We start from the raw sequence: 15,737 nt of genomic DNA on the forward strand, positions 1-15,737 counted from the left end.
TATCTACCCTCCCGCTGAAGCATCTACCATATTCTTGAATTCTTGGCATATTCCATAGTAAAAGATATATATTTGTGCTTGTTTAGGAATGTCAAGATTGGGGCACTTCTTTAATAAGTTCTTATACCTTTCCCATGCCTCTAGATAGCTCCCAAGGTCTTTCTGCTTAAAGGTATGGATTTCGCCGAATTTGATGAACTCGAATTGGCGGAAAAAACTTCATGGTAAATTTTTGAATCATGTCATTCCATGATATAATGCTCCCAGGAGATTGTGACATCATTCATATTTTCGCACCTTCCTTCAAAGTGTGAGGAAATAGACGCATTCGAAATGCATCCCGTGACATCCCCTTGTGGCTAATTACATCACACAGCATGGTTAGAGCTTGAATGTGTTTATGTGGATTTTTCGTAGATTTCCCGCTGAACCTGATGTCTTGATGATTTTGAAAGAGGTTTATGACATCTGGTCAAATGTGGAAGTTAGAGTCCAAAGGGCGGATAAATGATCGGAGGTTGAATCGGTGCTGGTACTGGATTTACAAAATCTTTCACTAAAGCTTCTCCATGATTTGCTACTGCCCTCGACTGATCTGACTGAATTGGCTGAGGTAGTGGCAAAGGGTTCTGAACTTGATTCTGATGTTAGTTTTTTGTCATAGCTCTCGCTTGTCTCTAATCTCTTCTTCGCTGTCTGAAAGTTCTTTCGATTTCGAGATCTATTGGAAGAAGCTCGATCTCGTCATAATTTTGCATAAATTGTGATTTCCTGAAAAGAGTAAAATGAGAGACTTAGATCGTTCAATGAATAACTGGAAACAAATAAAGTAAAGAAAAAAGCAAAAGGAATAAAAACTTCAAATCTAAAAATAACTAATAAACTCAAATTAAATAAATTTTTCCTTGGCAACGGCGCCAAAAACTTGTTCGTATAAAACCCGCAAGCGTACGGGATCGTTGACAAGTAATAAATTTAGCGAGTTAAGAGTATCGTCCCACGAAGAATACAATTTAATTAAGTATACTAGTATTTAATTAGATTCAAAGTAAATAAATAAAAGTGATATTTGTGATTTTTAATTATTCTAATTTAATCTACGAAAACGTGTAAAATGTGCATTTAATATGTATATGGGAAGAGTGTATTGGATTACGAATCCAATACATGAGAAAAATTAGCCTAACATATTGTTGAAATTAAACATGTAAAATTGGAAAGACATCACTGAGAAATTGACGGAAAGTGAATTTATTTTCCAATTTCATGTTGCGCCGCATTTTCCTTTCAATTTCAGCTCCAACGGCCACTTTTTTCTCCAATGTATCACAATTTCTGTGTGTATATATACTTGATGAACAGCCGTGTATAAATGTATGTATTTCAGCAGCCTTTTATGTCTTCATGATGCTCATAACCGCCCTATTGACTCACAAAACAAATCCAGTTCTTCTTCAATTTCTCAGCCCAATTGTTGTGTGTTTTATAAATAATTCCAGCAGCCTATGTATGAATATAATATACACCAGCAGCCGGCAGTTGTATGTGTGTCTATTCCTGTTGACACATAAAAATTCAATTTGTGTATATATACTTGATGAACAGCCGTGTATAAATGTATGTATTTCAGCAGCCTTTTATGTCTTCATGATGCTCATAACCGCCCTATTGACTCACAAAACAAATCCAGTTCTTCTTCAATTTCTCAGCCCAATTGTTGTGTGTTTTATAAATAATTCCAGCAGCCTATGTATGAATATAATATACACCAGCAGCCGGCAGTTGTATGTGTGTCTATTCCTGTTGACACATAAAAATTCAGCCCAAGTCGAACAGCCCAAGGAGTAAAGCCCAATTGGAGAATCCCCAAATCGGATGGCCCAAAGAACGAAATCCAATCGAACAAGTCAAGGTGAAGGCCCAAATAAGGGGGCCAAGAATGCGGTAACGCCATCGCCCAAGTTTGCAAGTCGCCCAGAATCTGAACGAATGGAGTGTCATACGGTCGTCCAGAGCTGTTATTCTACTCTCGCCCAAACCTTCAAGTCGCCCAAGGTATCAACAAACATAATGCATCGTGGTTATCAAGGAATGCAGTTATCAAGGCAGTTGTTAAAGTAACCTTATCACATTCCACGACTCAAGGAATTCAATCGAAAGCGGTTGAACGATGAAAGATAATGGCAGTAGTTAAGAGGCAGTTTCATGACAAAATGGCCACTACAAAGAAAGTGGGTAGTTATAGGACGATCAAGCAGTTTTCAGAGTAGTTAATCACAAAGAGATCGTCTATGAGGTATAAAAGGGAGAAAGGACACAGAAGCAAAGGACCGAATCCAAAACTCTCGAACAGAGAATATGTAATTTTCATTTCCTTAGCTTTTAGACTTAAACACTTTTCTTTCTGTAACTCGTGTGCTTGCACCCCTTGGAGGCACGTTGTTTTTCGTTTCCAATTGTAAAGTTCATCGCCAATAAAAGAACACCCGAGATAGTATGAAACGTATTAGTGAACAAATTGGTAGAATTAGAACTACATTATTATATTACTATTTCATCAAGTAAAAAACAAGCATTTGAGAACTATTGTATTCAATTGGTATGGAATCCAAAAAATTTGTAACCAATGTAGGATATAGGTGGAATTCGATCCACTTATTACTCAAATCTTCTAAAGATTATGAAGCATTAATTACTAAATTTTATAATTCCAGGCATACCAAGAAAAAAAAATAGAGGAAAGAGTTAAGACTCTATTTTGATATATAATGTTCGGAAATTGGCTTTTAAAATTAAAAGATTTTTGACAAGTTTCTATAATTCTACAAATATATTATCTAGTGTATACTACCCACTAGTGCTAAAGTTCTTGAATGACTTTTTTGTTATTGCAAGAACTTCCAATAAATATAGAAATGATCCCGATTTTATTGAAATATTATTTCCATTAGAAAAGATTGGGAAAATTTATCTATGTTATTTCCTTTAAGGTGCGTGATGGACCATAGGTATAATTTAAAAGGTACAAAATATTTTATAAGAAAAATCACAAATTCTTAAAGTTTTGATGCTCCTATCACATATTCTAATTTAGCTGGATACCCCTTTGATAGCTCAATAATAACTAACCAAGAGGGAGTGAATTGATTTTTTCAAAATTTTTCAAAAAAAAAAAAAAACTTAAATCAAGTAAGCAAAGGATATGTTGATTAATAATATTCATAAGCAAATATAAGCAAGTAGATCAATCAAATGATAAACATAAATGAGATAAAGATAAGTAAAAGGGTAGAGAGGACGCAAACGACATAATTGTGGATATTCTATCCAAAGCAATGATCTACGTTCTCCGTTACCAAACTCTCCGATATGAGCAAAGCCTTTTCACTATGTTGATTGACTTATGGTATAATCAAATCCTTTACAATCTTTCGGTGACTTACAAACAATGAGCACCGATCCTAATATAATATTGAACATAACGGGACCTCAACATGACTCACACTATTGAACTTTATGAGACCTCAATATGATCCACAATTTAGAGAAATGGTTTTATAATGAAATTTCTCTCTTAATAAATGATACAAATGAATTACGTATTAAGAGAGACTAAAGCTTCAATGAATAGCAATAAATGATAGCTCAATTGTTATATGAAAAAAACATTGATGAATATGATGATTTCAAAGTTTAATTCAATCAATCAAAATTTTTTAATGAGAAGATGAAGAAGAAATAAGTGCAATTTTAGTTCAAAATCTTATCAAAATATCCCTCTTTTAATGAATAATGATAATAAATTAAGTATCAAAAGCGAGATGTAGAACTTTAGTAAATATTATGAGTTACAAATTTGATTTAATAAATCAAAGTTTTGATATATAGTAGTGGAAGAAATAATACAATGTAAGTTCCAAACTTTTCTTCTAATTATATCTCTCTTTTGTGAATGATTGAAATAAGGTAAATAAAAAAAGATGAAAAACTTTGATGATGATGATGATGATGATGATTAAGTGCTTGTTGGTGCTCCATTATTTTTGAGTAATATATTATTGAATAGTGATTGATATTAAAATGTGTGGTTAAAAAAGGAAGAAAAGTTTTTGATTTACGTGTAATATTATTTTAATAAGGAATGTATGATTGAAAATGAGTATTATAAAAAAAATAATGTGGTGGAATGCAGTAGAATGGTAGACAAAAAATAATGTGGTAGAATGCAGCAGAATGCATGGTTAAAAATGAGTGTTATAGAAAAAGGAGTTTGAATCAATTAAAATTTTTGATATGAAGAAACAAATGAAATGAATGCAAAGCAAAACTTAAAGAATTTCCAAACCAAACAATATCTCACTTTGATGCTCTTGGAAGTGTTAAAATGAATGCAAGAAGTTGGGGAGTATTTATAGAGTTTCAAAACGTCAAAAAAATTTGTATTTGAGGAAGATTCATCAGGTCGATCGCCTCTTGTCGGGATGATCAATATAGTCATTTGTACAATAATATCAGAACTCAAAATTAGGGCTGGACATGGTCCGGTTTTGTTCGGTTCTAAAGAGAATCGAACCGACCCAAAATTTTCGGGTATTTAGTAAGTGGAACCGTCGGGTCCAAATTTAATTACGGAACTGTTCGGGTTCGGTTCCATTCGGTTCGGTTCGGTCCGGTTCGGTTCCATTCGGTTCCGTATCATAATTAAATTTTTTTATATATACAAAGTTACGTTAATTTAATTAATGATATATTTAATATTAGCTCTTACAAAATAAAGTAGTTCAATCTTATGTATTTCACGTTTCTCTTTGTTGAATTCTTCATAAATTTGATTATTAAAATCACAGAAAGAGAAAGACAGCGAGCTCAAAATAATTAAGAGAGATGTAGAGCTTTAATTCGATTTTCTCTGGTAGAAACGACACTACAGTAGAATAACAGATTTGGATAAAATTGAGGTCAATTTGATTAAATCGATTTTGAACTGAATATTAGAAATAGGAAAATCATATTTTGTGGTTTGAACTAAATTAACTAGTTAAGAAATTTATTTAGAAAAATTAAAATAATTTTACTTATTTAAAATAAATTAATTAAAAAAATTACGGAGATTCGGTTCTTCAGGTCTTGGCCTAGAACCGAGAACCGAACCATACCTGTCGGTTCTTGATTCAAATATCCGTTCGGGTATTTAACTTGAGAAGAACCGTCGGGTTCGGTTCTGTTCGGTTCGGTCGGTCGGTTCGGTTCGAGAGTTTTGTCCAGCCCTACTCAAAATGGTCAAATTTTAGACCGTAAATTATTTTGATCGATCGTCAGTCTGGCTGGTTGACTGTCAGCAATTTTCGATCTCTTCGTATTTTGGCCCCCGTTTGACTCAATTTGAAGGTTTTGAAAGACATTGGCTTCCGGAAGTTATTTTTAACTAATCTTTCAAGATAAGAATATATTTTTCAAGTCAAAATACCTTTTTAAAGTCATTTTTATATTTGATGAAAACGATGTATTCGAATGAATTTTACTGCAAAAAGATTGTTTTACTGCATAGGAAGATTTTGCACTTAACTATTCATTGCCAAATATCAAAGTGTTAGTACATTTTCATTTTGTCTAAGAAATCAAGTCTTTGATCATCCTCCGAAGTTTGACTCTTAAATTATTGAATGTATGACTTCGATCTTGACCTCTTTCTTTGATGCCGTTTCTTATGCTCTTAATCCTAGTATTTCTTGACTTTATCTTTAAAGCTCTCGTCTCGAATAATTTGATTTGAGCGCTTAACTTCCGCTTTGATCTTCATTTCATATCCGATATATAATGCTTGATTGATTTTTAATATTGAACTATCATCACTCAAAAGTAAATTGTTAGAAACAATATTAATTTTGTTTGTTATGATCAAAATGTTGAGGATGAAGTCAACCATAGGTCAATACCCTCCGCACACCCTTTATTGCTAATCTTGAAGAAGATGACGAGAAATATAATGAAAGGTTTGATTTAGCTTCTTCTAGTACGTCTTTTGCATATAATATAGTACATTGGATGTAGGTCCAGCTGGAATGGTCGCAGAATTACATAGATATTTTAGTTATCAAGTGTTTAGAATTGTAAATCGAGCTAGTGTAATTAATTTTGATTTACTTCATTTTTGAAAACGTTATAACACAGTTATCCCATTGTTCTCGTTCTTGTACATGATTTAACCTCCAATTAGCGCTATAGTATCGGAGTTTGCTTTTACTGTAGGTGGTTGAGTCTTGTTCGATTTCAAGGGCCAACTTAAAGAAATTTTGGAAAGCTTAATATGTATAAATGATTGGTTAGATGCTCATAATCGAATACAAAATAAGTATACCAAAATTGCATGTAGATTGTAGTTAGGAAATTATTTTATTTCGTCATATTCATACTTTGATGTTTTTTTTTTCATAATATTCCTTTTTTAAGAAAAAATTACGCGCATAACAAGTTGTCATGTACAATTTTAAACCTGTCTACTCAAAAATTAGGTAGCTAGTCCTAATTCCCAAAAAAGGAGGAGGATTATCAAAAAAAAAAAAGAAAAATAAAAAAAAAAAAAAAAAAAAAAAAAAAAAAGGTGTCTGAAAATAACCATGCGGTCGTATGGTTCAATTCCATGCGGTCGCATGGAATTTAAGTCTGGCCTCCTTCAACTCTCGGTCTAGGTCTGTACAACCGCAGGCCATTTGTGTTGTGCGGTCGCACAGCTTTGGCTCTCCAGTCCGTTTTCGTTCACCTTTAACCCGTTGATCCAAGTCTCTTGGGCCTTCGACCCCAACATGAAACTTGCCTCATTTGGAGTCCCGAACATGGTTTTATCAATAGTTTCCTTGACAAGCAATCTCATCATCTCTTTTACTCGCTTCGTCCTTGCTCGAGTCATCGGACTGCCCTCGACTATCAACGGATCTTTCTTAGGGCTTGACGTTGGACTTGACTTCGACGCTTGCGGCCCCTGGCTCACATCACATAGGACCTCTGCTGCTCATCCAAGTCATTATTCTCTTCGGCTTCGTACCAGGATGGCTGATGAGAAGGTCTAGCCTGGGTCCTGGCCTCATCTTCCCTCCTTTAGCACCTATTTCTAGGTGGAGCAGCACGGTGGGCATTTTCATGCCTTTCCTACGGCTGATGAGATATTGGAGGTGGAGGCCGTGGTCTATTCCGAGGCTCACGTTGTTGTTGCTGTTGCCTGCGCCTCGATTCTACGGGGCTAATTCTGTCAAAGAAGGTGTTAGACTTCCTAGGTCTTTGTTCTGGCTCATATGCTAGTAGGATGTTATCCTCGTTATACTGGGCCTTGGTGGGTCGGCCTGCAGCATAATTGGAGAAAACATCAACTTCTACTTCCGTCTCCATGGGGCTTCTACCTCTGGACTTCCTCATCTTGGTCGTAGTGCCCTTGAGGTGTATAAGGAAGAATAGGGAAGCCTCCCTGGCTCTGCTCATGGCCATATTTTGGCTAGCAATGTCCCTCATGTTTGCGACCATGGTGGCCATCTCCCTTGACAATTGAGCGGTCATCCGCACGCCACCTTTTCTATGGTGATGGTGAAGCCGATGCTGAGCTGCAAAGGCAGCTGCCGGTGGGGGCATTCCCACATTTTCTCTTACCCTCTTAGGGGGTACATCTTTGTCTGAACTCATTCTCTTCTGTTCCAACCTCAGATTGTTGCTAAGTTATGGGGCTTCCACTTGTTCGTTTCCAAGAGCAAATCCTTTTTCAAGGGGGATGCCCAAATATTCTTTTTGATAAGCTTTCTTCATGTAGTTGCTCGTGGTTATAGTATGGTTTTCCACAGACGGCGTCAATTGGTTGACCACAGAATATGTTGCCAACAGATACCGGACCCACCCGCGCACAAGTAAGCCTAGTCCAACATACTAAGACACGTGGACAGTCTAGATATAATAGCAAAAGGGGGCGTGGAAAGGACTCAAAAGCGCTGGACGAGAACGTTCGGAATCCGACGAGATGTTTGCATAACGATTGTACAATAATTACCAATCGATATTTGTAGAATGCAAGTGTGAATTCATGTGTGTTGCAAGAAAGTAAAATGTAAAGAATGTTGTATTTTGTTCTTGTGTTGAATCTTGCATTAGTCATTTAATGTTACACAAAGAAAGTATTTATAGTAGTACATGTGAAATGGTGGCTCTTAGATGAGGAGGCACGTGGCCTCATCTTCTTAACTCAAACATCTAATCCTAGGCATCATTCTTGACTTACTAGCTTGCTTTACATTTATTGCTTATGTAGAACATTCATACTAATGACAAGATCTAACATTTACACTTCTGACAAACGTCTCATCAATCATTCAAACAAGATCCTTATGTAGAAAATCTCTTGGGAGAAGTGATCATGGAAGATGCTCCTTTATGGTTCGGAGGCTTCTACTTCGGCTTTAGGGCTTAGGTCACTCACATAATACTTCCGTTTTAGGGCTTCAACTACCTTTTCATAGTGTTCTCGCATCATGGCCTCGGCTACCTTCACAAGGGTCTCGGTATATGGGCCTCGACCATACATATCGCCTCGACTGGAGTGCCATGTGATTTGGCATGAGTGGGCCATAGGCTCCAATGGCTTGACCAAGTGTGTCAACACATAACAGAACTCACAATAATTTTTCAACCTCACATATCATCATTTAAAAAAAAAAAAATCTACTAAAAATTTGATTTTTAATATAAACAAACGTGGCTTATTAATTTTCTACACTTATATCTCAGAATATTAGAATGACACTACTGGATTGACATGTAGAATTCGACTTTTACCATCTCCGAAGTCAATCTTTTAGTACAGTGAACTAGATATGATTAAATATTATCGCTTATTACATATGATTACGTATTTTTATTCTTTAATGATATTCCATATTTATAAGTTGGTTATAGCTTCAATATTTAAGCGATGTGAGGTTTACTCTTAACATGTACAAATAAGTAGATGGCTCATTCGAGAATATCAATCTTGGAATCTAAATGATCATGGGTCGAAATGCTCATTTGAGCTTGTTAGGCTTTGATATTATATGAATTGATGTTCTATCATAAAAATTTAACCTTATCAAGATAACTTGTCACGTTGATTATACGTTAGATAATTAATCGACATAAATTTTATCTTTAGCATATATTTCTCTTTTCTTTCTATCTTGAAAGACAAGTTTACTTGGAAACTTATAGTTGAATGTTTCCTTCTCCTAATCTTGTTAATGTCAAACATATGTTTTAAATGTCCAAGCCACAAAAATTGGTCACCATTCATTATCTAATGACAGAAACAAAACAATCCTTAATTTCTTGCAATACATATGGTTTGGTAATATTATCAACTTTGTCCAAAGATTAGCAAATTACTTCCAATGGTAAAAACAGTTTACTTAATTGCCTTTGGCTTGTTAATGAGTCATAGTCACTTGACTTGCTGTCAAATATATTTATTTTAATTGCAGAAGAAATCATTTTACTTAGTAGTTTCAGACTTATCAGTAAATTAAGAAATCTATCGTTGATTGTTTATAGGTAGAAGACGAGGACCACTTCAATTTTTCCACTTTGTTTTTTTTTTTTTTAAATTCTATCCATATCACTTCGTCGTGTGCATCCTTGTGTCTGTCATCTTTTCACCTACTTGGGTGCTTGCGAGGCTCTCAAGGAGTAGTTGACCAATGCCAATTGGCAGGGAAAGGCGTCCAAGGGTCAAAAGGAGAAGAAGATTAATCGAGAAAAGAAGAGGCATTTATAAGAAAATGTCTACTTTGACCAAAAAAATTGTTTCTGACTTCGACCATTGTAATAGAATAATTTTATATAACTTGGCATTTTCAAATGGGTTTTTCTTTTTATTCTCGCGACCAAAATCTCCAACTTCTACCATAGATAGAAAGGATATGCATTTCCTTCTTGGATTAAGACTTGGGCAATGATTCAGAGCAGAATGATTGGTACACTCATTTGGATTTAGAACTATTGGTATTTTCGAATGCAGCGTACTACACCTATCATCATTGTCTTCAAATGCATCGAAGGTAGAAATGGGCTCTCTATCCAATCGAACAAGTTTGTAGTAATCGGCATTTTCCAAAAAGATAAAACTCCTATAACATAGGCCAATAGTTCAGAAAATTGTACAACCAGACATCATTTTCGTATGAATCAAATACACAGACAGGGGCCGGCAAGTTGATCAATGATTTGGCATAGTTTCCTTCGTCCAGCTAGCATATACCAAGAAAGAACAATGGAGCCAACAATAGAAAACTATAGGCTTGCTGATACTTACAATGAAAGCACTGAGTAGACTCTTATGGCTCGTTCGGTAACTTAAGTTGTACATGGACAGCGTTAAGGAAGAAAAATAAGTTAAAAATCTTGTCTATTGTGATGTCTTATACTTGAGTAGAAAAAAGTCCTGTGATCAAATCTCTTTGCTATCAATATACGAAAATTGAACGCGTGTTATCCTGTTGGTGAGAAAATGAATCCAGGCTGTGTGCCAAGTGACATGTTGAAGATTAAATTTAAATAAATAGAAGTTTCTAATTGCTGAAGAGTTTAAGCCATGCCCTAAAATTTGTGTATATATATGGAAGTCACAACCCAGTACATGGCACAACAAAAGTTTTACAAAATGGAATTTCCTCTAGTATTGATGTTTACACTTTTTGCTGTGGCATTTTTAGTCTCAGGAGAAAGATCAACTTACATTGTCCACATGGACAAGTCTTTCATGCCCAAGGCTTTTTCACACCACACACACTGGTATTCCTCCACAGTTGATTCCCTAAAACCCATTAGCCCCACATCCAATGGCCAGCATCAGAATCCAGCAAGCATCGTTTATACTTATGACAATGCATTTCATGGGTTCAGTGCTGTATTGTCGAAAGAAGAACTCGAAACTCTTAAGAAATCACCAGGATTTGTCTCAGCTTATAATGATAGAGTTGTTACACTTGACACTACTCATACTTTCGAATTCCTTTCCCTGAATCCTGCCTTAGGATTATGGCCTGTTTCTGAATATGGTAAAGATGTAATTGTTGGGGTGATTGATACTGGCGTCTGGCCAGAAAGTTTAAGCTACAACGATGATGGAATGGGGGATATACCTGCAAGGTGGAAGGGAATTTGTGAGGAGGGACAGGAATTTAATGCATCATTGTGTAACAAAAAGCTTATTGGAGTCCGGTACTTTAATAAGGGAGTTATAGCTGCAAATCCTAATAGAACATTGAGTATGAATTCTGGAAGGGATACTCAGGGCCATGGCACACACACCTCATCCACCGTTGCTGGAAATTATGTCGAGGGCGCTTCAGTTTTAGGCTATGCCTCGGGAACGGCACGAGGGATGGCCCCACGTGCTCATGTGGCGATGTATAAGGTCATTTGGGATGAAGGGAGATATGCTTCTGATGTTCTTGCTGGTATGGACCAAGCTGTTGCTGACGGTGTTGATGTTATATCGATTTCGATGGGATTCGATGGAGTTCCTCTGTATCAAGACCCTATTGCGATAGCGTCATTCGGTGCAATGGAGAAAGGTGTAATTGTTTCTTGTTCAGCTGGAAATGAACATGCTATTGGAAGTTTACACAATGGAATTCCATGGGTTTTGACAGTTGCAGCAGGTTCGATCGACCGTTCATTTGCCGGAACATTGACTCTTGGAAATGGTCTGTCCACCAAGGGATGGACTAGGTTCCCTGCACCAGCCACTGTCAAGGATGCACCTCTTATTTACAACAAAACAATTTCATCTTGTGATTCAGCAAATGCATTGTCTTTAGTTCAATACGGGATAGTCATATGTGAAAATGGTTCGCTCTATGAACAACTACCCTATGTCTCCCAATCAGGTGCTATTGCAGGTATCTTCATCTCAGATGAGACATTTGAGGACAGTAGTATTAACTTTCCTGGAGTCGTGATCAGCACCGAGGATGCTCCGCTTCTTATCAATTATGTCACAAAAAGTGCAAAGCCTATTGCCAGCATTGAGTTCCAACAAACATTTTTCGGGGCAAAACCGGCCCCGGTGGTGGCTTCATATACCTCACATGGTCCTGCCCCGAGCTATCCCAGCGTCCTAAAACCAGACGTGATGGCACCAGGAACTAATGTCCTAGCATCCTGGATTCCAGATACTGCAACAGGATACATTGGCAATATTGCTTTAACTAGTGATTATATTATGATTTCTGGTACATCCATGGCATGCCCTCATGCTGCAGGCATTGCGGCACTTCTTAAAGGCGCGCACCCTGAATGGTCTCCAGCCGCCATTCGCTCCGCCATGATTACAACTGCTAGCCCATTTGATAACACGGAGCACTACATTCTAGATTCAGGCTTAGACAACGAAATTGCTACACCTCTAGCAATGGGAGCAGGACAAGTTAATCCAAACGGTGCCCTCAATCCCGGCCTCATATATGATGCCAGTCCCCAAGATTACATCAATCTACTCTGCTCGATGAATTTCACTCAACAACAAATCACAACCATCACAAGATCAACGTACACTTGCTCAAGTCCATCCTCTGACCTCAATTACCCATCCTTCATAGCCTTGTACACCAATGGAACCACTAAGCTCGTTCAGACATTCCAGAGGAACGTTACGAATGTTGGAGATGGAGCGGCAACTTACAAGGTTAAAGTGACAGCACCAGAAGGTTCCATTGTTAATGTATACCCAACAACATTGGTGTTTGGAGAGACATATCAGTATCTAAGCTATAATGTAACTATAAGTTACCAGGGGGACAGTTCAGGAGCAGTTACATTTGGTTCACTAATTTGGGTTGAGGATAATGGAAAGTATACTGTGAGGAGTCCTATTGTTGTGTCGCCAATGATCAAGACTTGGTGATCATTTATTTAATCTTACGATGTTGTGAAATCTCTGTTAAAGACTTCAATGTTTGCAATAATTTTGGGGTGATTGTTAGCAAGAAACTTGTTGCAATTGTTGGGAATTGATTTAAACATGCACAGCGGAATTTAACAAACTTCAATTCCCATTCAGGATTCAGCTTTGTATTTAGATAAAAACTGTGATGAGAAATATACCTTTTGTGTGATTTACAAACTCTTTCGCGTTATTCCTTTCCAGCAGCTTGAATCTGCCTCCCACAGCTGTCCAATTGTGCAGCCTCCAATGAAATCCACACAGAGAGAAGACAGCAACTGCTAGGGTTTCTTTCTTGTGCTAGCAAGAATAATGAATAACTTAATGGACCTCAAACCCTAGCTGCATATATATATAAACCCAAACGGACCCGGCCCGGTCCGGTCCAATATTTAATTAATCCAATTAATCAAACCCGGTCCGTGAATTAATTAATCCAATTAATTAATTCGGGATTATAAATAAGAAATTCAATTAATTAATTTATCCAACGATTGTTAAATTAATCAATTAACAATTTGCAGTCTTCCAATTCTCTTTTGTGTGCGACCCATTAGGTTCCCGACCACGATGCCTAACGTCGTGAAATATTATTTTGATCTAATCAAAATCGATAAATTAATACACCATTTTAATTTATCGTCAATTCACATTCGCCGTCCCTGATTGACATCTAGCAATGTGTCGGGGCAATACATGTGACGGGAAATGTCACGTGGTATGACAAAACCAAAATCGTTCGTTTATCATGGAATTATTATCCCTTCGTCAATACGATCCGATCAATTACGAGATATGGAATTGTGTCAATCTCGATCATCGATCATATCTTTCATTCCACTATTAAGTCAATATAAATCGAAAACTCCTTTTCGACTTATGAGTACACCTTGGCCAAGGATTTCATCATCGACTTAATTGAATGAAACGCAGATCTCTCCTACTATCTAAGAGTGAAGAATCCTTTATTGATCAATCACAACCTTCATACGATTCTTGACGTACCCGAACGATGTCGTAGAAGATGACTTATTTGTAGAAGGGCTGGGCAAAATGTTCGAACCAAACCAAACCGAAATTGAACTGAACCGAACCGTATGATTTTTCTTAAGTTAAATACCCGAATGGGTATCTGAATCGACAACCGACGGATTCGGTTCGGTTCTCGATTCTCGACCGAAGAACTGAATCTCATTAAATTTTTTAGTTTTTTTATATTGGATAAATCAAATTATCTTTATTTTTTCTAATTAAATTAGCAAATTAACTAATTAATGTTCCAATTTTTAATTTATTTATGTCTCTTAATTGTATTTTTTTCAAATTTTTTTTGTAGAGTTTCTTAGTAGTAAGTATGGTAAGTCAAATAATTGATAGCTAATTCAAATAGTTGATAAGTATTACCAATACTTTAAAATATTTTATCTCTATGACTTTGAATTTATATTTCATTTTTCACGTAGCCTTAAAGGTTTGAAGCAAAGGAACCATCGAATGGATCATTGAAGTTTAGTATTAGTATTTACTTTTTGGTATTTGTATACATTGGTAAATTAATCTTGTTGGGCATCTGGTTATTTATTTGTTATTAAATTAAACTATTTTAGTTTGAAAAATTACAATTGAATGTGTCATTAGTTGTATTTATTTACTGCTATTATAAATGTTAAAAAATTTAATTATAGTACGAAACCAAACGGAACCGAACCGAACACGAACTGTTCCATAATTATTTTTGGACCCGATGGTTCCATTTACTAAATACTCGAAAAAAATTTGTACCGAACCGAATCGACTTGCGCTTAGGCCTAATTTGCATAATACTTTAGGAGAATTTAAAGAGGTTTAAGATTTTCAAATGACGAGTAAGCACTTCTATTTATGGTGCACAATGGACTCTTTGACATGCCACTCAACTGCTAAATAAATGAATCTCCCAACCACGCACTAATATCCACTAAATAATCTCTAATACAAGACAATTCTAAATAGTGAATTATTCTGGAATATGCACTATTCTAGATATTATGGACTCTCTCTCTCTCTCTCTCTCTCACGGTGCTTAAAACCCTTCTTTTTCTACATCGAGAAATATATGGAAATAACGTTTTCAAAATGGTTACTTTTTCAAAATGACATTTAGGCAATTTACATATCAAAAATGCCCTCCATTTGAATATTACATAACAAGGCATCATAATATTAAAATTTTCTATTTTAGTCCTCAAAATTAAATGTTGGTTGAAATTTGATAATTTTTATTTGATTTATTTAATTAATATTTTTATTTGATTTAATGGATTTTCGTTCGCTCTAAGTAGATCCCCTAATTGGTATCAAAGCCATAGGGATCATGGAAATTAAAATAAGAAAAATAGATAATTATTGGGCCCCGTTTGGTAGTCATTTTTTTCAAAATGCATTTTTCCCTCTCTTCTTTTCAACCACACATTCTTTATTAAAATAATATTACACGTAAATCAAAAATATTTTTTTATTTTTCAATCACACATTTCACATTAATTTACTGTTCTAAAATGCATTTTTACATAAAAATGCCTATCAAACACTCCCTTGGTGTTTAGAAGAAGAAAAATGTAGAGTCAAGGTGAAGGCCCAAATAAGGGGGCCAAGAATGCGGTAACGCCATCGCCCAAGTTTGCAAGTCGCCCAGAATCTGAACGAATGGAGTGTCATACGGTCGTCCAGAGCTGTTATTCTATTCTCGCCCAAACCTTCAAGTCGCCCAAGGTATCAACAAACATAACGCATTGTGATTATC

The 15,737-nt window shown here is 36.0% G+C and overlaps 1 protein-coding gene across 1 annotated transcript; it reads left to right on the forward strand.

The window, feature by feature from the left end:
• Window positions 1-10,667: 10,667 nt before the first annotated feature.
• On the forward strand, window positions 10,668-12,916 carry LOC111366575 (subtilisin-like protease SBT1.9). The gene has a single exon (XM_022987303.1). The coding sequence runs from the start codon at window positions 10,670-10,672 to the stop codon at window positions 12,914-12,916; it is 2,247 nt and encodes a 748-aa protein (XP_022843071.1). The 5' UTR covers window positions 10,668-10,669.
• The last annotated feature ends 2,821 nt before the right edge of the window (window positions 12,917-15,737 follow it).

Source organism: Olea europaea, chromosome 18 (genome assembly GCF_002742605.1).
Source record: "Olea europaea var. sylvestris chromosome 18, O_europaea_v1, whole genome shotgun sequence".
NCBI classification, from domain to species: Eukaryota; Viridiplantae; Streptophyta; class Magnoliopsida; order Lamiales; family Oleaceae; genus Olea; species Olea europaea.